The sequence below is a fragment of the Manihot esculenta genome, chromosome 16, assembly GCF_001659605.2.
Source record: "Manihot esculenta cultivar AM560-2 chromosome 16, M.esculenta_v8, whole genome shotgun sequence".
Classification (NCBI taxonomy): domain Eukaryota; kingdom Viridiplantae; phylum Streptophyta; class Magnoliopsida; order Malpighiales; family Euphorbiaceae; genus Manihot; species Manihot esculenta.
The window spans coordinates 4,164,736-4,188,532 of NC_035176.2; the positions used below are offsets into that span (position 1 = coordinate 4,164,736).

The following is a 23,797-nucleotide window of genomic DNA, read 5'->3' on the forward strand; positions in this document are numbered from 1 at the left end:
TTTAGAAATTAATAAATTTTTTACTTAAAAAATATGTTATTAAAAATAAATAATGTATTATTTTAGAGATTAATAAGTTTTTATCTTAAAATATTCATTATTAAAAATAAATAATATAGCCTATAGAAACTAATTAGTATTTATTTCAAAAATTAATTATTATAATAAATAATATAATATTTAGAGACTAATAAATTTTTGTCTTCAGAAAATTATTATTAGTAATAAATATAGTAATATTTAGTGACAAATAAAATTGTGAGTTAAATTATAATTATTAGCAATAAATTTATTATTTGTCTCCAATTATATGTCTTTAAAAAAGTATTTTGTAGTAGTGTAACAAAAATAAAATTAAGAAACTAAGTCATTTGAATTAAATCCTGGTAAATAAAAACAAAATAGTCTAACAATTAAAAATTAAAAATCACGTAACACCTATTTTATTCGCAAATTTTTCATCTAAATTTTTAAATTGAAAAATTATAAAATAAATTAATTTAAAAGTATCAAAAAATTAGTATATGTGCCTTCCGATGAATAATTTCTCTAAAGTTTTTTAAAGGAGATCTATAATTTAGTATTTGTGTATTGTCATTATTAACAAGTCAGTCCCTATATTTTCAGAAATATATTAAAATATTTTTATCTTTTTTTTCCGTTAATAAAATAGTCATTCCGTCTATTTCTGCCATTAAAAATATAGCAAAAGACCAAATTATCCCATTTTTTCCCTCCTCTTTCTTCTCCATTGATTCTTTCTCCTCTTCTTTTCCTTTAGTTCTTCTTTTTTTTTTTCTTCTTCTTATTTGATTATTCTTTTATTATTCTTTTTATTCTTCTTCTTTAAGGAGGAGGAGGAAGAGGAGGAGATTCTTCTTCTTCTTCTTCATCATCATCATCTTCCTCTTCTCCTTCTTCTTCTTCTTTTTTCTTCTTTGTAACGACCCGAAATCGAACCGCTACCGGCGCTAGGATCCAGATCGACTTAAGGTCGTCGGGACCCGTAGCAAGCCTAACATACAACCTGTTATACCTGATAATCCCATATATGATCATACATTTACATAAAAATTTTAAACTTTGTCATTCACCAAGCTTGACCTGTGCATGCATCATAATCATAACATAAACCCCACACTAGAGCCATCATCAAATGCTCTAGTTGGGTCAACATATATACATCAAGCTTGGTCTAACATTTAAGCCAGGTTCGGCCGCCGAAAGTGGCTCCCTTTTGCTGCCGCCGAATGTCATGTTCGGCCGCCGAACATGGTAGAGTTTTGGAAGCACCTTCGACCTCAGAAGGTGGTCTGGCCAGCCACCTATAAAAGGCCCCATGTCCAAAAATGGGCGAGTTTTCTTCCCCATTTTCGGGCAAAGGTGAGTCCATGCCCTTCCATGGTTAGTTTTGATGATTTCCTTCAAATCATTCATGTTTTTGACAAGTTTTAACTTGGTTTTGCAGATTTTGAGCTAAAGATCAAGTTTTGAAGCTTGGAGACCCCGGAACTCAATTTCTCCCAACTCCGAGTTTGGATCGTCTCCCCTCTCGTCTTACAAGAGGTAAGAGTAAATCCTACCCTTCTTTTATGTTTTTAGTAAGTTTTGAGGGGTTTGAAAAGAGTTGGATGCATGATTAGGCTAGTTGTAAAATGTTAGGGTTCATGTGTGTTTAATGATGAAATGTATGTTATTGTTTGTTAAAATGTGATATTGTTGGGGTAGAGGTTAGTTTTAAGCCCCTAAATGCTTATGAGTGTGTTTATGCATGTTTTTGCATGGTTTGGGTTGAGTTTGGAGGATTTGGGAGGCTGTTTGTGCATGAGAGGCTGAGTTCTCCCATTCTAGAAGAACTCAGGTTCGGCAGCCGAAGCCATGTTCGGCCGTCGAACCTGCCTGTGGTGGCATGTTTTGGCCGCCTAAACTCGCCCTCGAAAGTTAGACTTTCGGCTTTGGAGGGAAGTTTCGGCCGCCGAATGTGCTGCCGAAGGTGCATGAGTTTCGGATCTGGAAGGGACTTTCGGCCGCCGAAGGTGCCGCCGAAGATGCATGGCTTTCGGATCTGGAAGAGGGTTCGGCCGCTGAAGGTGCCGCCGAAAGTGCCCTGTTCAGCCTTCCTTTGCATGTTTTCTAAGAATATTTTGTGGTGTTTTAGGGGGTTTTTGGGGAGATGTTTAGAGTTATATTAGTGTTTGTTTGGTCCCTCATTTGAGTCCACCTGTGTAGGTTCGGATCTGAGGAACCGAGGACCCCAGCAGTGAGGTAGCTGCTTCAGAGTCTTCTCAGAGTCAGCCTAAGGTGAGTAGAATGGATCTTTATGTTTCAAAGCAAATAAATTTCAAGCATGTTCATGCATCATGAATGCCATAATATATATTAGGTCGTTTGCATTAGAATTCACGAATATGTTGCATTGCATACTTTGATGTTGATGTGGATGGATATTGGATGACCCATTAGTCCTCGATATGGATGTTGATCAGAGAAGGGATGGAAGTCTGGGTGTAAGCATGTCTGAAGAGGGCATGGGAGAATCTCAATGAGGCACTCAAGCCTCTGGGTTTGCTCAACCACCCCAAGCCGGAGTCTAGCCGAGTATTACATTCTTCTCCTTCATCATCATCATCATTTTCTTCTTTTTTGAGGAGGAAAGACTATTTCGTTGATAAAAAGAAATGATAAGAACGCTTTAATATATATAAGAAAAGATAATGACATTTTAATATATATAAGAAAAGATAAGGGCATTTTAATTGATTTTTGAAAATATAGGGACTGATTTGTTAATAATAGCAATATCCAAGAACTAAATAAAGAGTTTTATTTGAGGGCAAAATTGAATTTTAAAAATTTTCTCCCTCATCCTTTATCTATTTTTAACGAAAAAAATGACTGAATGATTATTTTGTTGGCGAGGAGAAAAGATAAGAATATTTTAATAAATTTCTGAAAATGTAAGGATTGACTTATTAATAATGATAATACTCAAAGATTAAATTGTAAATCTCTTATTTTTTAATTAAAAGACCAAAAAGAAGAATAGGATAAAAAAATGGGAAAATGGTGGAAAAAGCAAAAGTGAGTGACGGGATGGGATACAAAGCGGAAAAGAAAAACATATTTAATGTTTTTTGAAATGGAGATTGAGGATTGAGGGAGTAAAACCTAGGGGTGTAAATGAGCCAAACCGTTCGTGAGCTATTCGAGATTCGATTCGATAAAAGTTCGACTCGATTTCTAAACAAGCCAAGTTCGAGCTTAATTTTTAGGCTCGTTTAGTAAACGAGCCAAGCTTGAGCTCCATAGTATTCGGCTCGTTAAGACTCGTGAGCTCGACTCATTTCTGAGTTCATGAGCAGGCTCGCGAATAGGCTCGTGAACATTCTCGTTAAGTAAACTGAAATTACTATCATAAGAGAAATAAACCAAACCCTGCATATACTTTCATGAGCCAAATCTGAATTTTTTAAAATTCAGCTCTATATAGTTTAGTTATACTCTTAAACTTGCATATATTTAGATCATTAAGATTTAAAAACGCATCTTTATAAGTTTACATGCTAATTTATAGATATACTTATTTAACTAAAATTATTTTAGTTTTAAACTTATTAGTTTTAAACTAAAACTCATTATACATGTAAATAGATTAAATTACTCGTGAACTATTTGAGACTCAGCTCGACTCAGCTCGATAAAAGCTCGATTCGTCTAAGCTCGTTTGCTAAACGAGCCAAGATTGAGCTTCTTAATACTCGGCTCGAGTTCGATATGAGTAAAGCTCGAATTCGGCTCGAGCTCGAAAAAATTTTAATGAACCAAGCTTGAGCTCTTCAAAGCTCGGCTCGGCTCGGTTCGTTTACACCCCTAGTAAAACGTGATATCTCTCAAATTTATTCAGATATACTTATCACCAAGTTAAATTTGTGAGTACAATATTTTTTTATTACTTATAATAACAAGTAACAAAATGCTTTTATCTCTTAAATGTTCTCTAATCAACATAGGAATGAGAGTGTCCAACCATTACTTTTTTTAGTAATCGTCGATCGCAATTTTTGAAAACAATATTCTCACGTGTCTAATTATTTATTATTTTTTGGTTACCATTTCAAAATCCTACACATCGTGAAAATAATATTCTCACATGTCTGATTATTTATTATTTTTCGGTCACCATTTTAAAACCCCACACACCGACATCTTTCATGTGAAATAATTAATATGACTATTAAAATATTCTCACATGTCTGATTATTTATTATTTTTCGGTCACCATTTTAAAACCCCACACACCGACATCTTTCATGTGAAATAATTAATATGACTATCAAAATCCCATCACACGACATCTTTCATGTGAAATAATTAATATAACTATCATATTTATTGAAAATTTTTAGGTGGACTCAATTTATTATAGACACAAAAAATATTAAAATAAATTTATTTTTTAATAAGAGATCCACTTATTTATATTTTGATTTATGATGAATCGAATTCAGATTTTCTGTGTTTAGTATTTAAGTTAATTTGCCTTAGCATAGTGAATAATATTATGGCAAATTTAATTGTAATTAATACTATCTTATTTGAGAAACAACAAAAGAAAACTTCATTAAATTCTAACCATACATTCGTTTTTAGACAAATATTAGCTATATAAACTCGTTTCATTTAACTTCAATTATAATTATTACATGACAAAATACAACAATGAATTGAGAAGCTAACACATAGCTAGGCAGATGATATATATATCCTCATCGCAAGAGTGCTTCATTGAGAGATCTCATAGCTTCTTCAGCAACAATTTGGTACATTTTCTCTGTTGGATGAACGGCATCCCAAAATGCATACTTTGATGCATCTTCACACGTTTTCATGCCTCTGCATGCATCTCCATATTCTATAGTTCCTGATCCACAGCAACCCTTCGATGTCTCCTCTAAATCTGCCAATATAAATTAAAACAACACAACTATTCTTTCAGATGTGATCCCACTCTCCATAATTTGCCCTAATAAAACTTTAAATATCGTATCGATGATTAAAGAAAAAAGAACTGACCATATTCTTTCGGGCGATCCACAGCATTTTTTATAATCTTATAGCAATCAACGTATGCATCTTTAATCCCTAACGTTTTCCTGAGCATGGCCAGCTTCTGTTGTAGCTTGGAATTGAAAGATAAGGCCACTTGGTTGTAAGTTTGATCACATATTTTTGCATCCTTGAGCGTCTTCACAAGGGGCATACACCCTAAAGGAGGGACTCCGACAACAATCACTCTTGTGGCTCCCAGTCTATGCATTTCCTGCAACCAAAATAAAACATGAGTTAATTATTTTTTTAATAAAAAAATTAAAAATTCAACATTATAAAATATATAGATATTTTCACTGAATAATTTTATTATAAAATGAATTAATGAATTTTTAAAAAATTCAAGAGTGTGACAGTAATTTTCCCTTATACATGATAGGGGGAAAAAATGGATTCAAAGTTAGAGCTAGCTATAGTTCAGTACAGAAGCTAGGGTTATCTTGAAATTGATTGCAAAACTTAATTGAGATGGTTACAGTTCAACCCGCTCACATATTTTGACTCATAAATACTTGTTGGAAAGGCTGACAACTAATAAAAGAGGAACAAGATTTGTGTTCCAAAATGTGGTGTTTGATTTGACTTATAACAGTGTATTTAATATTCGGTTTGTTTCTGAAAAGGAACTTATATTTAAAAAAAATTCCATACAATTCAACAAAGTTATTTATTTTTTATTATTTAATTTTAATTTAAAAATAAAATATATTAATAAATTTACATATAAAAATTTTAATAAAATTTTCAAAATATAAAAAATAATTTTTTTTAAAAATAATTAATTAAATCAGTTTATTTCAGAGTTTTGAAAGATTTAGATAAAAAAGAAAACACTAAGAATATATATAATTATTTGCGCCTGTAATTTAATTTGAACTTTAAAGAAAAATCAATTTATATATATACCTTGATGTCCTCGACCATGCGAGATGCCAAGTAATTTTGGTATTCTTCCACAGGGAATTGCTTGGGGCGAATTGGTTCCAGGTAGTAATTTTGAATAAAATCGTTGCTGCCCATACTGATTACAAAGATCGCATTTCTTATGATATTTTCTGCCTTATGCTTGCCTACCAACCTAACTAGTTGGAGCTTGTAGTGCTTAAAGTACTCCAGCTGCTTGGAAACAGGCAACACATTCTGCATATATCATCACCACAAATTAAATCATTAAATATATAAACTGTCGGAATAAGTGAGATGGTATAACACGATTGTTGAGTTTAAATTTTGGATATGAAGCATTTTAGAACTTAAGAGGTTACTTGTTGTAAATCCGAATTAATAAGTTTTAAATATCAGATAGTTTAGATTAAAAAAATATATTAAGTATATACATATATTTAGAACCCAAGGATATATTTTAATAGGGCTTACTGAGAGATTTGCAGTGAGGTCATCGTAACCAGAAGCAGCAGATGCAAAACTAACACCATGTATCAAATTTGTTGCCTTTACGTTAGGGTCAAGAAAAGCTGGAATTGCTTTTGTATAACCGATTGCCTCAGCTGTAATTTAGAAAAACAAACATATAATTATCAGTTCTATTAATTTTCAGTATGATCCACTGTATAATTTACTGTTTATGGCATTTCCAAAAAAAAAGCTGGCTGGCCACAACATGCAACTAGTAGTTGAGATGAAACAGTAGAAATCAACCATATAATCAAGAGGGTAGCTATGAATCCACCCACTTCCGTGACACATCACACATTTTCTGGTGTCCAGCCCATAATGCAGAAACTTAATTATCCATGTGAAATAAAATTCAACCCATATCCTATCAATGGAGACTGCAGACTCAAAATAATAAGAATAATAATTATAAGAAGAATGGAGACTGCAGTCATGCAAATCTGCTATAGGCAAAAGCATATACTTCTAAAACAGAAAAATAAACAAACAGCTGGTGGGTGCAATTACTATATTTGGGCAGATGCAGAGAGAGCTATTACCTATGAAGTCAGTGGCAAGTCTTCCATTAGAGAACCTCCCAGTAGGGCGGCCATTAAAGAAATCTCTTCCATAAGGAAGGAAATTGCTTTTTATAGAAGTTGGAAGACGGTTGTTATTCCCAGGATCAACACTTGAATCTCCAAAAACTAAAACACAAGTCACATTGTTTTTAGCTGCAAGTTGCCTCACTTGATGAACATCCACTCCCCATGACAGAAATGGCAGCAGCACTAGTGACAAAGCAGCAGCCAAAGTCATCATTGTCCCCATAACTCAGCGAGGACTGATAAAATTTTAGAGGAATGAAGAAGCTGAGGTAGGAATATTAAGGGAATGATAGAGAAGATTTATTGTTTGTGTGATGGTTTGAGGCTTTCTCTGCTTAAATAGAGAAGACGTGAATTGGTTCTCAAAACTATTAATTGGAACGGCAATCGCCAGCATTTATTCTATATAATTATTTTATATATAAAGACAAAATATTATTTAATCAGCACAAACTATTAGTTACTCGCTCCATTCAAAAAAATATATAAAATATTTTTAAATTTTTAAAAATCATATTAATTAATTTTTTTATTAATTTTAATTATTAAATATTGAAAATTAGGGACCGACTACAACAACATAGAAAGGTCCTGGCCTATCCCAAATTTTTATTTTAAAATATTTTTAAAATTTTAAAAAATTTACCATTTAATTTTTTATTAGTTTTAATCATTAAATCTGTATTTTAATTTTTAAAAAATATATACTAATTAATTATTTTTTATTGAAAGTATTTAAATTTTTTCATAATATTTAAAGATCAAAATTAATAAAAAAATTAATTAATAAATATTTTATAACTTCAAAAATATTTTAACAAATTTTTTAAAATTAAAAAAATTAAATAATGAATTTTCTTATATTATAAAGATTTAATAATCCCATTTCAAAAAAAAAATCTAATAATATTTTTTAATTATTTGAAAGTAATAATTTATAAAAGAAATAATATTTATAATTGATAATTTTTTCAATGATTGATATGATCAAATTTATATAAAAATTTTCATATATATATATATATATATATATATTTTAAATAAGTTTTGAGAAAAGAAAATCTTTGGTGTAGAAAAGAAAAGAAAAGAAATTTTTTCTTTGGTTAAGGATAATTCCTTTAGGAGATCTTGTAATTTTCAGACTTTGAAAAAATTTTAGCTCTCCTAGATCTTTGATTTTAAAAGAAGTATCGAGAAAGGATTTGGCTGCATTTATCTCCTCCATGTTATTTCCTACCAAAATGATGTCATCTACATAAACTAGTAAAGTAGCAAAAGAAATATTTGTCTTCTTTGTGAACAATGAGTGGTCCGACTTGCTTTATACATATCCAAGGGCTAACAAGGCATTAGAGAGTTTAGAAAACCATTGTCTACTAGCTTGTTTTAAACCATATAAGTACTTCAACAACCTGCATACCTTGTTAGAGTTGTTAGTTTGAAAATCAAGAAGCAAAATCATGTATACTTCTTCATTAAGGTCACCATGTAAAAAAGCATTGTTTACATCTAATTGGTGTAGATACCAATTATGTGCAGCAGCTAAAGCAAGAACTAATCATATTCTGGTCATCTTTGCCACAAGAAAAGGTATCAAAGTAGTCTATACCTTTAGTTTGGATATAGCCTTTGGAAACAAATTTGGCTTTGTATCTTTCTATTGAACCATTTGCCTTAAATTTTACCTTATAAATCCATTTTCATCTGATGAGGATCTTTCCTGGTGGTAGGTTTATGAGTTTCCATATACAATTTTTTTCTAAAGCAACAATCTCAACTTGCATTGCTTCTCTTCAAGAATCGAGTTTGACTACCTGTGTGTATGTTATTGGTTCGGTTATAGTTAAAGTAGACATAATGAAGTTCTTATGGGTGGAAGAAACATGATCATATATAAGAACTTGTGAAAGGGAATAAAGAACACTCGATTGTGAGTGGGAAGGAATAAAACTAAGTGAGTTGCAAGGGTAGTCTTAAAGATAAGAAGGTTTTCTTTTGGTTTTGGTAGAAGTTTTAGAAACATATGATTGCTGAGGAAGGGCAGGCAACTCAAGAGGCTAAGAATCTGTATTATAATTAGGAATAATAGGATAAGCAGAGAAATCACTAGGAATAGTACAGCCTTGAGGAAGAACAATAGGTTTTGTAGATATATGAGATAGATTTGAATCAGATTGATGTTTGAAAAGAAAAACAAACTCATATAAAATGATATTTTGGAAACAGAAACTTCTCTAGATGATAGATCAAAAATAACAAATCCTTTAAGTCTAGGTTTGTATCCCAAGAAGATGCATTTCTTTGCTCTAGAGTCAAATTTAGTTCTAGCAGTAGTTAATGTAGCTACTGTAACGACCCGAAAATCGGACCGCTACCGGCGCTAGGATCCAGGTCGGCTTAAGGCCGCCGGGACCCGTAGCAAGCCTGACATACATCCTGAAAACCTGTTTAATCCCATACATGATCAACAACATACATAAAAATTTAAAACTTTTCCTTCAACATCCAACTCAACCTGAACATACACTGTACATAGTCATAATCATAACCGTGATCCCTCTGTGGGATCTCATCAATGCCCCAATGGGCGATACATCATAAGATGAGTTGGCTTTCATGAACATTATAAAACATTTTTGATCATGTAATAAAAGGGACACCTCATACACAATGTCAAGCACAATATCTAATCCTCAATATCAATACATGACTGAAACTGTACTTTTACATAACATTAATACATTTATCATGTCCACACTATCTATTACATACACAGGACTTCAATACTCTTATGGATCTCCTGATCTACCATGTACCTGCAATCCTGGGGAAAATGGGAGAGGGATGAGCTACTAGAGCCCAGTGAGCAGAATAATAAAAACATTTAAATCATATGGATCATGGAATGCATCACATCACAGCTAATCACATCAAGGATGAACTTGTCACCAATAGCCCTCTACATAGTCCAACTGTGCCAGAACGTAGAATGGGTCTTGGTCTTTCCCTTACATATCATAACATAACAGTGTCCAACTGTGCCAGAACGTAGAATGGGTCCTGGTCTTTCTCTTACATAGTGCCAGCGAACGTAGAATGGGTCCCACTGGTCTTACTTTCCGTACCGTACATATCACATCGTCATATCATAGATCGAGGGCTATGGATCATCCAACATTCATCCACATCAACATAAAAATATGCAATGCAACATATTCGTGAATTCTAATGCAAGCAACCTAATTCATCACATGGCATTCATGATGCGTGAAACATGCTGAAAAGTTCATTCTTTGCTTTAAAACATAATAAGTTATTCCACTCACCTCTGGATAGCTCTGACCAGACACTGGGGCAACAGACTCACTGCTGGGGTCCTCGGTTCCTCGGGTCCGAACCTACACAGGTGGACTCAAATGAGGGACCAAACATACATGAACATAACTCTAAACTACTACCCAAAAACCCCCTAAAATATCATGAAACAATCATAGAAAAACATGCAAGAAAGGGCTGGACAGGGCACTTTCGGCGGCAGGTTCGGCGGCCGAAAGTCCCTCCAGAGCCGAAAGTCAGGCAGGTTCGGCGGCACCTTCGGCGGCCGAAACTCCCAGACAGAGGCGAAACTCATGCATGTTCGGCGGCACTTTCAGCGGCCGAAACTCCCAGACAGAGACGAAAGTCTCCTTTCAGGGGCAAGCTTCGGCAGCCGAAGGCTGCCTCCACAAGAGGGTTCGGCGGCCGAAAGTCCCTTCGGCTGCTGAACCTGGTTTCTCCCAAAGGGCAGAAACTCGGTTCAAACATGCACAATTGCCTCCAAACTCAAACCAACATGCATTTAGCTCAACCAAAACATGCATTCAAGCTCCTAGGGGTCTCAAACTACCTTAAGCCCCAACTACAACACATCAAACACACATTACAAGCCACATTGCTCAAGAACATACATTTATACCCATAAACATAACTATGACCTAAACATGCATTCTATCCCCATGAACTTCATAAAACTTACTTAAAACATAATATAAGCTAGAGATCGACTCTTACCTCTTGAAGATCGAGAGTAGAGGCGACCAAACTTGGAGTTGGGAGAGATTTGAGTTCTTGAACCTCAAAGCTCCAAAACTTTGCTCAAAAGCTCAAATCTTCAAAACGAAGTTAAAACAAATGAAAAACTTGAAAGATCTAGAGGAAAAACATCAAAGATCAGTGAGGGGCGGCGGAAAGCTCACCTTGGCCGAAAATGGGGAAAAGCTCGCCCGTTTTCGGCTAAGGGACCCTTTTATAGTGGCTGGCCAGGCCACGTTCGGGGGCCGAATGTGCCTCCGCATGCATGCCATGTTCGGCGGCCGAACTTGAGGTTCGGCGGCCGAACCTGGACTTCCTCACTTATGCTTTCGGGGGCCTAAAGGCGCTCCCGAAGGCATGCATGTTCGGCGGCCGAACCTGAGTTTTCCTCCAAGGTTGTTTTTATGCAAAAAAACTCATTTCCATTTTACTTAAAACCATGAAATACCTTAAAACGTTTTATGAAAACATGATTCTACCCTACTAGAGGCTTCCGACATCCGAGATTCCACCGGACGGTAAGAATTCCGATACTGGAGTCTAGCCGGGTATTACATTCTCCCCCCTTTAAGAACATTCGTCCCCGAATGTACCTCAACTAGCACATAGCATGGCATAAAACATAACATACATACATAGCACATAAAAACATAGAGATCTAACCTTAAAAGAGATGAGGGTACTGCTGGAGCATAGACTCCCATGTCTCCCAAGTGCATTCCTCCAAATTGTGGTGGTTCCACAGGACTTTCACCATCGGGATTTCCTTGTTTCTTAGCTTTCTGATCTGGGTGTCTATGATCCGTACTGACTGTTCAACATAGGTGAGATCCTCTTGGACCTCCACATCAGGCTCACTAAGAACCTTACTCGGATCTGACACAAACTTCCTTAACATTGAAACATGGAAAACCGGATGGATTCTTTCCATTGAAGTAGGTAAATCTAGCTTGTACGACACATTCCCAATCTTTTGCAAGATTTCAAAGGGTCCGATGTATCGTGGGGCTAGTTTACCTTTCTTCCCGAAGCGAACCACTCCTTTCATAGGAGACACCTTGAGCAATACCAGATCCCCCTCCTGAAACTCGACCTGCCTTCTGCGGACGTCTGCATAACTTTTCTGTCTGCTGGCAGCAGTCTTGATTCTCTCTCTGATTATGGGTACCACCCTGCTGGTGATCTCTACTAGCTCAGGCCCTGCCAAGGCCTTTTCCCCAACTTCTTCCCAGCAAACAGGTGATCTGCACTTCCTCCCATACAAAGCTTCATATGGAGCCATCCCGATGCTAGCATGATGGCTGTTGTTGTAGGCACACTCCACCAAAGGTAGATGCTGCCTCCAAGAACCGCCAAAGTCCAGCACACACATCCTGAGCATATCCTCTATGGTCTGGATGGTCCTTTCTGATTTTCCGTCCGTCTGTGGATGGAAAGCAGTGCTAAAATCCAACCTAGTACCCATGGCGTTCTGCAGACTCCGCCAAAATCTGGAGGTGAACTGGGGCCCTCTATCTGACACTATCGAAACAGGAACCCCATGCAGTCTGACGATCTCATCGACATACACCTGTGCCAACTTGTCCACAGAATAGCCACTCCTGACAGGAATGAAGTGAGCAGATTTGGTGAGTCTGTCCACAATCACCCATATGGAGTCCACTCTGTTGGACGCCGTCGGTAACCCCACTACGAAGTCCATAGCTATATTTTCCCATTTCCATTCTGGAATAGGTAGCGGGTTAAGCATTCCAGCCGACTTCTGATGTTCCAGCTTCACCCTCTGACACACTTCGCAGGCTGACACAAACTGTGCCACTTCTTTCTTCATAGCTGGCCACCAATAAACCTTCTTTAGATTTTGATACATCTTGGTGGCTCCGGGGTGAATGCTGTATCTTGCATTATGAGCCTCCCTCATAATGTCTCCTTTTAGCCCTACGTCATCTAGTACACATAGTCTGCTCCCATAGCGGAGGATCCCCTTGCTGTCGAATCTGAACTCACTATCATTGCCTGACTGAACAGTCCTGGCAATCTTTACTAACTCCGGGTCCTCATGCTGTTTCTGAGCCACCTGCTTCAGAAACACGGGTGCCACTCTCATCTGGGCCACCAAGGCACCTGTACCAGACAACTCCATCTGTAGACCTTCCTCAATGAGCTTGTAAAACTCCTTCACCACTGGCCTCCTCTCTGCCGATATGTGGGATAAACTGCCTAGTGACTTCCGACTTAGAGCGTCTACCACGACATTCGCCTTACCCGGATGATACTGAATCTTGCAATCATAGTCACTCAGCAGCTCCACCCATCTCCTCTGTCTCAAATTCAAATCTCTTTGACTCAGGATGTACTGCAGGCTTTTATGATCTGTAAAGATCTCACATTTAACCCCATAGAGGTAGTGCCTCCACATCTTGAGTGCAAAGATTACTGCTACCATCTCCAGGTCATGTGTGGGGTAATTAAACTCATGCTTCTTCAGCTGCCTAGAAGCATAAGCGATCACCCTCTCATTCTGCATTAGTACACAACCCAGTCCCACACGGGACGCATCACAAAAGACTGTAAAGTCCTCATCACTAGATGGCAGAGCTAAAACTGGTGCTGAAGTCAACCTCTTCTTAAGCTCTTCAAAACTCTCTTCGCACTGGTCGGTCCACACAAACTTCTGATTCTTCCTGGTCAGTCTGGTCAGAGGAGCTGCAATCTTTGAGAAGTCCTGAACGAACCTCCTGTAGTAACCTGCCAAACCCAAGAAACTTCTAATCTCTGTCACTGAAGTGGGTCTAGGCCAGTTAGCCACAGTTTCTGTCTTCTTGGGGTCTACCTCTATCCCATTCTCTGACACTACATGCCCCAAGAACGAAATGCTCCTCAGCCAAAATTCACACTTAGAGAACTTGGCATACAAGCCATGTTCCCTCAAAGTCTGCAGAACCAACCTCAGATGATGGGCATGCTCCTCTGCATTCCTAGAATACACTAAGATATCATCTATGAAGACAATAACAAAGTGATCCAGGTATTGGCTAAATACTCTGTTCATGAGATCCATGAATGCTGCAGGGGCGTTGGTTAACCCGAACGGCATTACAAGGAAGTCAAAATGCCCATATCTGGTCCTGAAAGCTGTCTTCGGCACATCTTCATCCCTTATCCTTAGCTGATGGTACCCCGATCTCAGATCTATTTTGGAGAAACAACCCGCCCCTGATAGCTGGTCGAATAGATCATCGATCCTAGGCAGAGGGTACTTATTTTTGGTAGTGACTTTGTTCAACTGCCTGTAGTCGATACAAAGTCTAAGGGATCCATCCTTCTTTCTCACAAACAAGACCGGAGCACCCCAAGGTGAGGTACTCTGTCGGATGAAGCCCTTCTCTACCAGCTCTTGCAACTGTTCTTTCAACTCCTTCAACTCGGCTGGGGCCATCCTGTAGGGAGGGATAGAGATCGGTCTAGTTCCAGGCACCAACTCTATCTCGAACTCTATCTCCCTAGCAGGTGGTAAACCTGGAAGCTCATCTGGAAAGACATCCTGAAACTCTCTGACAACTGGCACCGAGGCTGGCTCCCTGACCTGACTACTAAGCTCTCTCACATGAGCTAAGTACCCCTGACATCCCTTCCTAAGCAACCTACGAGCCTGAAGAGCTGATATCAGACCTCTAGGTGTACCCCTTTTGTCTCCTCTGAAGACGACCTCTGACCCGTCCTGATCTCTGAACTTGACTACCTTGTCTCTGCAGTCCAAGGTAGCACCATGGGTAGATAGCCAATCCATCCCTAGAATGACGTCAAAGTCTGTCAAATCTAGAACCACAAGGTCGGCGGAGAGGCATCTTTCCTCAACAAAAACTGGACTGTACTGGCAGACTGACACTGCCACTGACGGGTCACACTTAGGTCCACTGACCCATAGGGGACACTCTAACCCAGAGACTATCAGACCCAACCTCTCGACGGCTCTCGGAGCAATAAATGAATGAGATGCACCCAGGTCCATTAATGCATACACATCGGAACACCCAATGACGAGATTACCTGACACCACGGTGTTGGATGTGTTAGCCTCTTGCTAAGTCATGGTGAAGATCCTGGCTGTAGCTGATGGACCTTCACCTCGGGAACCAGAAGAAGAGGCTGCCCCTCTCCCTCTACCTCTGCCACTGCCCTGAGTTGTGGTTGGAGTTGCTGGCTGTGCCACACTACCAGAAGCTGTCTGCTGGGGCTGACCCATAAAAGGTGCTCTAGGACACTCCTGAGCTATGTGTCCCTCCTGTCCACATCTGAAACATGTATTAGTCCCAGCTCGACACACTCCCCTGTGCGGTCTTCCACATCTCTGGCATTCTGTACCATCTGAGCCTGAGCTCGAGCCACCGCCAAAACCCAGACCGGACTTCAACTTGTTCCAAAACTTATTCTTCTTCGGCTTCTTGGTGGTGTTATCCCACCTCTTCTTACTTGAGCTCTGAGAAGAGAGACCTGGCCCTCCTCTGCCTGGGGTCTTAACCCCTGAAGACTGGGTCTCTGACTGCTTCACTGACCCCTCAACTATGGCACTCGCCTCCATCCTTCGAGCCATATCCACCACAGTGTGGAAACTTTCCCTCTCAACTGACTGAATCAACGAGGAGTACCTAGAATGCAACTTCATAACATATCTCTTGGCTTTCTTCGTATCTGTATCTAGAGCTTGCCCTGAAAAAGGCAATAGCTCCAAGAATTTATCCGTGAACTCCTCTACACTCATGTGCTCTGTCTGCCGCAGTTGCTCAAACTCAATCATTTTCAGTTCTCTGGAACTGTCTGGAAAAGCCCAACCAGCGAACTCATTCGCAAATTCCTCCCATGTCATACCGTCTAGTCTCGGGTCCACATAACACTTGAACCATTCTCGTGCCTTCTTGCACTTTAAGGTGAACCCTGCCATCTGAATGGCCCTGTTATCATCCGCCCCTAGCTCATCAGTTATTGTCTTCACTACTCTCAAGTACTCAAAGGGGTCATCCCCTGACTTGTATTTGGGAGCATCCAGCTTAAGGTAATCTGTCATCTTTACTTTGCTCCCACCGGCTGAGCTAGGTCTGGAAGGTTGAGTAACTGGGGCTGTTGGTTCTGTAGGTGGTGGAGGTGGGGGTGCAGCATTCCCCGAGGTGGGGTTTGCAGGGTTAGGATAGAAGGGTGAGGGTGGATAAGCTGGGTACTGTGTGTAAGGTGGATAGAAAGGTGGATAAGGCATGTAGGTAGGGTAGGGGTTAAAGCTGGGATAATCCGATGTGCCTCCCATCGGATACCCTGAACCCTGTGGAAAGGGTGGGTAATGGGGTGGAAAACCATACCCCGAGGCCTGAACGCCTCCCTAAGATTCCCCTGTCCCTTCTTCCTCCATGCTCACATCCAGGTTCCCATCCCTCCTCTGATCCTCTTCCATAACCTCCCTCACATCTGAAGAACTTCCTCCTCTATCAGTCCCCTTTCTACTAGCGTCAAAAGACCTTCTAGAGTCCCTTGACACTCTTTCTCTGTTGGCTCTACAAGACATTGCCCTAGGCAATGTAGGAGGACGGGCGCTCGTGCCCTCATCCTCAGGTGGTACTCCAGTCAATCTTGCCGATCGACGGGTTCCTCTCATCCTGTTTTCTGAAAAACAGTACACATCATACAAACATTAGCATCATATGGTTCATGTGGGCACACATGAACCCTCATCACATATACATCATTCATATCATAGCATCAATGCACATGTATATAATCATGACATTTCACATCATCATACAAGACAGGACTCCACATCCTATCCTAGTGGACATGATCTTTCCTATTGTGCTTGACCTTCTAGAACATCTATGAGCCCGACACTCTAGGTCCGATCCTATGAACCTAGGGCTCTGATACCATTCTGTAACGACCCGAAAATAGGACCGCTACCGGCGCTAGGATCCAGGTCGGCTTAAGGCCGCCGGGACCCGTAGCAAGCCTGACATACATCCTGAAAACCTGTTTAATCCCATACATGATCAACAACATACATAAAAATTTAAAACTTTTCCTTCAACATCCAACTCAACCTGAACATACACTGTACATAGTCATAATCATAATTGTGATCCCTCTGTGGGATCTCATCAATGCCCCAATGGGCGATACATCATAAGATGAGTTGGCTTTCATGAACATTATAAAACATTTTTTATCATGTAATAAAAGGGATACCTCATACACAATGTCAAGCACAATATCTAATCCTCAATATCAATACATGACTGAAACTGTACTTTTACATAACATTAATACATTTATCATGTCCACACTATCTATTACATACACAGGACTTCAATACTCTTATGGATCTCCTGGTCTACCCTGTACTTGCAATCCTGGGGAAAATGGGAGAGGGATGAGCTACTAGAGCCCAGTGAGCAGAATAATAAAAACATTTAAATCATATGGATCATGGAATGCATCACATCACAGCTAATCACATCAAGGATGAACTTGTCACCAATAGCCCTCTACATAGTCCAACTGTGCCAGAACGTAGAATGGGTCCTGGTCTTTCTCTTACATAGTGCCAGCGAACGTAGAATGGGTCCCACTGGTCTTACTTTCCGTACCGTACATATCACATCGTCATATCATAGATCGAGGGCTATGGATCATCCAACATTCATCCACATCAACATAAAAATATGCAATGCAACATATTCGTGAATTCTACTGCAAGCAACCTAATTCATCACATGGCATTCATGATGCGTGAAACATGTTGAAAAGTTCATTCTTTGCTTTAAAACATAATAAGTTATTCCACTCACCTCTGGATAACTCTGACCAGACACTGGGGCAACAGACTCACTGCTGGGGTCCTCGGTTCCTCGGGTCCGAACCTACATAGGTGGACTCAAATGAGGGACCAAACATACATGAACATAACTCTAAACTACTCCCCAAAAACCCCCTAAAACATCATGAAACAATCATAGAAAAACATGCAAGAAAGGGCTGGACAGGGCACTTTCGGCGGCAGGTTCGGCGGCCGAAAGTCCCTCCAGAGCCGAAAGTCAGGCAGGTTCGGCGGCACCTTCGGCGGCCGAAACTCCCAGACAGAGGCGAAACTCATGCATGTTCGGCCGCACTTTCGGCGGCCGAAACTCCCAGACAGAGACGAAAGTCTCCTTTCGGGGGCAAGCTTCGGCAGCCAAAGGCTGCCTCCACAAGAGGGTTCGGCGGCCGAAAGTCCCTTCGGCTGCCGAACCTGGTTTCTCCCAAAGGGCAGAAACTCGGTTCAAACATGCACAATTGCCTCCAAACTCAAACCAACATGCATTTAGCTCAACCAAAACATGCATTCAAGCTCCTAGGGGTCTCAAACTACCTTAAGCCCCAACTACAACACATCAAACACACATTACAAGCCACATTGCTCAAGAACATACATTTATACCCATAAACATAACTATGACCTAAACATGCATTCTATCCCCATGAACTTCATAAAACTTACTTAAAACATAATATAAGCTAGAGATCGACTCTTACCTCTTGAAGATCGAGAGTAGAGGCGACCAAACTTGGAGTTGGGAGAGATTTGAGTTCTTGAACCTCAAAGCTCCAAAACTTTGCTCAAAAGCTCAAATCTTCAAAACGAAGTTAAAACAAATGAAAAACTTGAAAGATCTAGAGGAAAAACATCAAAGATCGGTGAGGGGCGGCGGAAAGCTCACCTTGGCCGAAAATGGGGAAAAGCTCGCCCGTTTTCGGCTAAGGGACCCTTTTATAGTGGCTGGTCAGGCCACGTTCGGGGGCCGAATGTGCCTCCGCATGCATGCCATGTTCGACGGCCGAACCTGGACTTCTTCACTTATGCTTTCGGGGGCCTAAAGGCGCTCCCGAAGGCATGCATGTTCGGCGGCCGAACCTGAGTTTTCCTCCAAGGTTGTTTTTATGCAAAAAAACTCATTTCCATTTTACTTAAAACCATGAAATACCTGAAAACGTTTTATGAAAACATGATTCTACCCTACTAGAGGCTTCCGACATTCGAGATTCCACCGGACGGTAAGAATTCCGATACCGGAGTCTAGCCGGGTATTACAGCTACAAAACACAAAAAACCAAATATTTTAAAAATAAAAGATCAGGCAGCTTTTGATAAAACAATTCATATGGTGATTTATTTCCAATAATTGGTGTAGGCTATCTATTAATTAAGAAAATTGAGTGTAAAATGGCATAAGACCAGAACACCTTGGGTAGACTAACTTGAAATAATAAGGCTCGAGCCGTATTCAAAATATGCTAGTGTTTTCTCTCAATAATAGAGTTCTGTTTTGGGGTCTCTATACAGCTTGTCTGGTGTATGATACCCTTATTTGCATAAAACTGATCCATTTTAAATCTTGATCCATTATCACTTTAAATATTTTTAACTTTGATAAAGAATTGAGTATCAATGAAATGGACAAAGGTTTGTAGCAAACCTGATGCCTCTAACTTGTACTTCATCAAAAATATTGAGATGGGTATAGAGAAATCATATACTACTGTTAAAAAATATCTATGACCATGTATAGATATGGTCTTGAATGGTCACTAGAAAAATAATTTTGAAAGGATGAAAAATTAACAGGTTCAACCGAGGATAAAACTGTATTGAATGAAGGAGAGGATGTTGCAGGATCTTTCATGAGGCAAAAGCCATCTTTTGCTTTAGCTAAACCAATCTTCTTCAAGGTATTTTGCTCTTATAAGATGCATTTATCATGAGAAAAGATGAAATAACAATGAAGTGTTGAGGTCAATTTGGTGACTGAAATAAGGTTGAAAGAAAACTGTGGTATATATAAGACTTCATGAAGAATGAGACAATGTGAGAAATATATTGTGCCAGATATGTCTGCAGTAACTGTGGTACCATTTGGTAATTTGACACGTATAGGTCTAATTCTTTTGTATGATAAGAAACTACTAAGAGAATAACAGAAATGAATAGTAGCTCCAGTATCTAAGATCCATATATCAATTTGCAAAGAACACAAAAAAAAAATAGAAAAATTACCTAGAGAAATAGAGCAAGAACTAGTGAGATGAATAGAGAATTTGTGATTGTGGATATGCTTACTTGATTTATGGAGTGTATATCTTGTTTAAATTTGGTCGATTGACTTACTGGTTGAATCAAAGCAAGTAAGCATTAGTATTGATCTTGAATGAAATGAAGATTTGAGGAATCAGATGTAACGACCCGAAAATCGGACCGCTACCGGCGCTAGGATCCAGATCGGCTTAAGGCCGCTGGGAACCGTAGCAAGCCAAACATTCATCCTGTGAACCTGTTTAATCCCATACATGATCAACAACATACATTAAAATTTTAAACTTTTCTTTCCATTCAATCACCAAACTCAATCTGTGCATGCACTATTCATAAACATAAACATTAACCCCACCTTGGAGTCCTTATCAATGCTCCAATGGGGTGACATAACATAAATTAAGTTGGTTTACAATAATCATCCTTAAACAATAAGATCATGTACTAGAAAGGGATTAACATAATACTATGGTCAAGCACAACTCTAAACTTTCATAAGCATCATTACATAACATTTCTATATCATACTTTTACATTACATCAAATCCATGTCCACATCTAGCTATTACATAATACATGACTCTACTCCTGCTGACCTCCTGGTCTACCCTATACCTGCAAACCTGGGGGTTAAGGGAGAGGGGTGAGCTATAAAGCCCAGTGAGCAGAATAATTAAACATTCACTTTAAATTTCATGCTTTCATGAGATGCAACACATCACAAACAATTCACATCAAGGATGGTATTGTCACCAATAGTCCTCTACATTCCAAGGTGCCGAGACGTAGAATGAGTCAACCGGTCTTTCTCTTAAACATAACATATCATAACATTCCAACGTGCCGGGACGTAGAATGGGTCCACCGGTCTTTCTCTTACATAGTGCCGGGACGTAGAATGGGTCAACCGGACTTCCATACCATACCATACCGTATCATATTACATCGTATCATATTAAGGACTAAGGATCATCCAACATCCATCCACATCATCATCAAGTTATGCAATGCAACATATTCAGGAATTCTAATGCAAACAACCTATAATATCACATGGCATTCGTGATGCATGAACATGCTCAAATCAATATTTAATTGCTTTAAGACATAAGTGTTTATTCCACTCACCTCTGGCTAAAGCTCTAATGGCTCTGAAGCGACTGACTCACTGCTGGGGTCATCGGTTCCTCGGGTCCGAACCTACACAGGTGGACTCAAATGAGGGACCTAACATACATAAACATGACTCTAAAATACTCCCCAAAAACCCCCTAAAACACCTTAAAACAATCACATAAATCATGCAAAGGAGGGCTGAACAGGGCACTTTCGGCGGCAGGTTCGGCGGCCGAAAGGCCCTCCAGAGCCGAAAGTCATGCACCTTCGGCAGCACTTTCAGCGGCCGAAGGTTCCCTCCAGAGACAAAACTCATGCATGTTCAGCGGCACCTTCGGTGGCCGAAAGTCCCTTCCAGAGCCGAAAGTCATCTTTCAGGGGCAGGGTTCGGCAGCCGATTCATGCTACCACAGGCAGGTTTGGCGGCCGAAAGAGCCTTCGGCTGCCGAACTTGAGTTCTTCCCAAGGGCAGAAACTCAGCCTTCCTCATGCATAAACGCCTCTCAACTCATTCAATCATGCATTTTCCTATTCTACAACATGCATACTCAAGCATACAAGCTCCTAGGGGCTTCAAACTATCCTAAACCCCATCTACAACACATCAAACATGCACATGCAACATACATTGCTCATAAACACACAGTAAACCCATAAACTCCACATAAACCTACACATGCCTTTCTACCCCAAGAAACTTCATAAAACTTACTTAAAATATTAAAGGAACTATGGATCTACTCTTACCTCTTGAAGAACGAGAGGAGAGATGATCCAACTTGGAGATGGGAGAGATCTTAAGTCTTTGGTCTCCAAGCTTCCAAAACTCGCTCTTTTGTTCAAATATCTTCAAATCAACATAAAGCTTGTTAAAACATGAAAGATCGAAGGAAAAACATCTAAAATGAACCATGGGAGAGCAAGAACTCACCGTGGCCAAAAATGGAGAGAAAACTCGCCCGTTTCGGCCATGGAGCTCTTATATAGGGGCTGGCAGACCACCTTTCAGCAGCCTAAAGCGCTTCCAAAACTCATGCAAGTTCGGCGGCCGAATATGAGGTTCGACGGCCGAACCTTTGAAACTTTCGGAAGCCTAACTTGTCCCCCTAAACTATCCCACGTTCGGCGGCCGAACTTGAGGTTCAACGGCAGAACCTGGAAATGTCTCCTTGGTCTTTTTCATTTAAAACTCAATTTTCTTTTTGCTTAAAATCATAAAATACATTAAAACATTTATGAAAACATGTTTTTACCCTTCTAGAGATTTTCGACATCCAAAATTCCACCGGACGGTAGGAATTCCGATACCAGAGTCTAGCCGGGTATTACATCAGAGTTCCCTTAATTGAGATCAGCAATGTTAGAAGAGTTAGTTATCTCGATATTATTAATACTAGCATTGCTGAAGCTATTTCTGAACTTAAAACCGGATGGAAACCCATATTTTCTATAGCAAGTCTCCTTTGTGTGTCTTGATTTCACATAGAAAGTACAAATCTTGGTGTTATTCTGAGTATTGTATCATTTGTTGCCTTGAAAAGGAGGTGTACGAGTAGTTTGTACATGATAAGATCTTTGAAACATTTCTCGGTTAGATTTGGTAATTAATGCCTTACATTCTAGGATTACACTAAGAAACAATTATCTTTCTTATTGTACTACTAGAGAAAAAACTTTGTTTATTGAAGGCAATGGATCCATCATTATGATTTGCAACCTGATATTGTTGAATTGATCATTGAGACCCTTTAAAAATATAATGACATAATCATTTTCTCTATAAGTTCTCACTATTGTAATTACACCACAACTGCATGAAGGATTACATGTATACCGAGGGATAGGCTTGAAGTAATTAATTCATCCCATAAAGTTTTTAGATGGGTGAAGTAGCCTGTAACAGATAAATCTGCACGTTTAAGACTGTAAACCTCTACCTGTAAATCAGAGATGCATAACATATCTCCCTGCGAGAATCAATCTTGAAGGTCTTTCTAGGCATCTGCTACAACATTTATTCAAATAATACTTTGTACAATTGACTGTGACAAATATTTCATGATCCAAGATAGAACCATGTTATTATACCTTGCTCATGCTGCAAACATCTGATCTGTGGCTTCTAGCATTTTTAAAGATCCATCAATGAACTTTATTTTATTCTTGGATTGTAAGGCCATTTTCATGGCTCTATACCAAGAATGGTAATTTAGTCCTAAGATAGTAGGTGATACAAGAATCAAGGTAAGATTTTTATTTTGACGTAAAAAATATGGATTTGAAGGATTGATGAGATAATCTGTTATTTGGTTTTGAGGCTGATTTAAGAATTTCGTATTTTGATTTGCCATGAATGCAGTTGGAAGTAAGAAGAAGATGAAAAAGAGAA

General features: G+C 39.0%; 1 protein-coding gene across 1 annotated transcript; it reads right to left on the reverse strand.

Annotated features, from left to right (window-relative positions):
- Positions 1 to 4,657: 4,657 nt before the first annotated feature.
- LOC110603451 (GDSL esterase/lipase At5g45950) lies at positions 4,658 to 7,479 on the reverse strand. The gene is made up of 5 exons (XM_021741184.2): positions 7,065 to 7,479; positions 6,487 to 6,617; positions 6,016 to 6,249; positions 5,074 to 5,320; positions 4,658 to 4,957 (listed from the first exon to the last, which is right to left on the reverse strand). The coding sequence occupies exons 1-5, from the start codon at positions 7,333 to 7,335 to the stop codon at positions 4,767 to 4,769; spliced, it is 1,074 nt and encodes a 357-aa protein (XP_021596876.1). The 5' UTR covers positions 7,336 to 7,479; the 3' UTR covers positions 4,658 to 4,766.
- Positions 7,480 to 23,797: the final 16,318 nt, after the last annotated feature.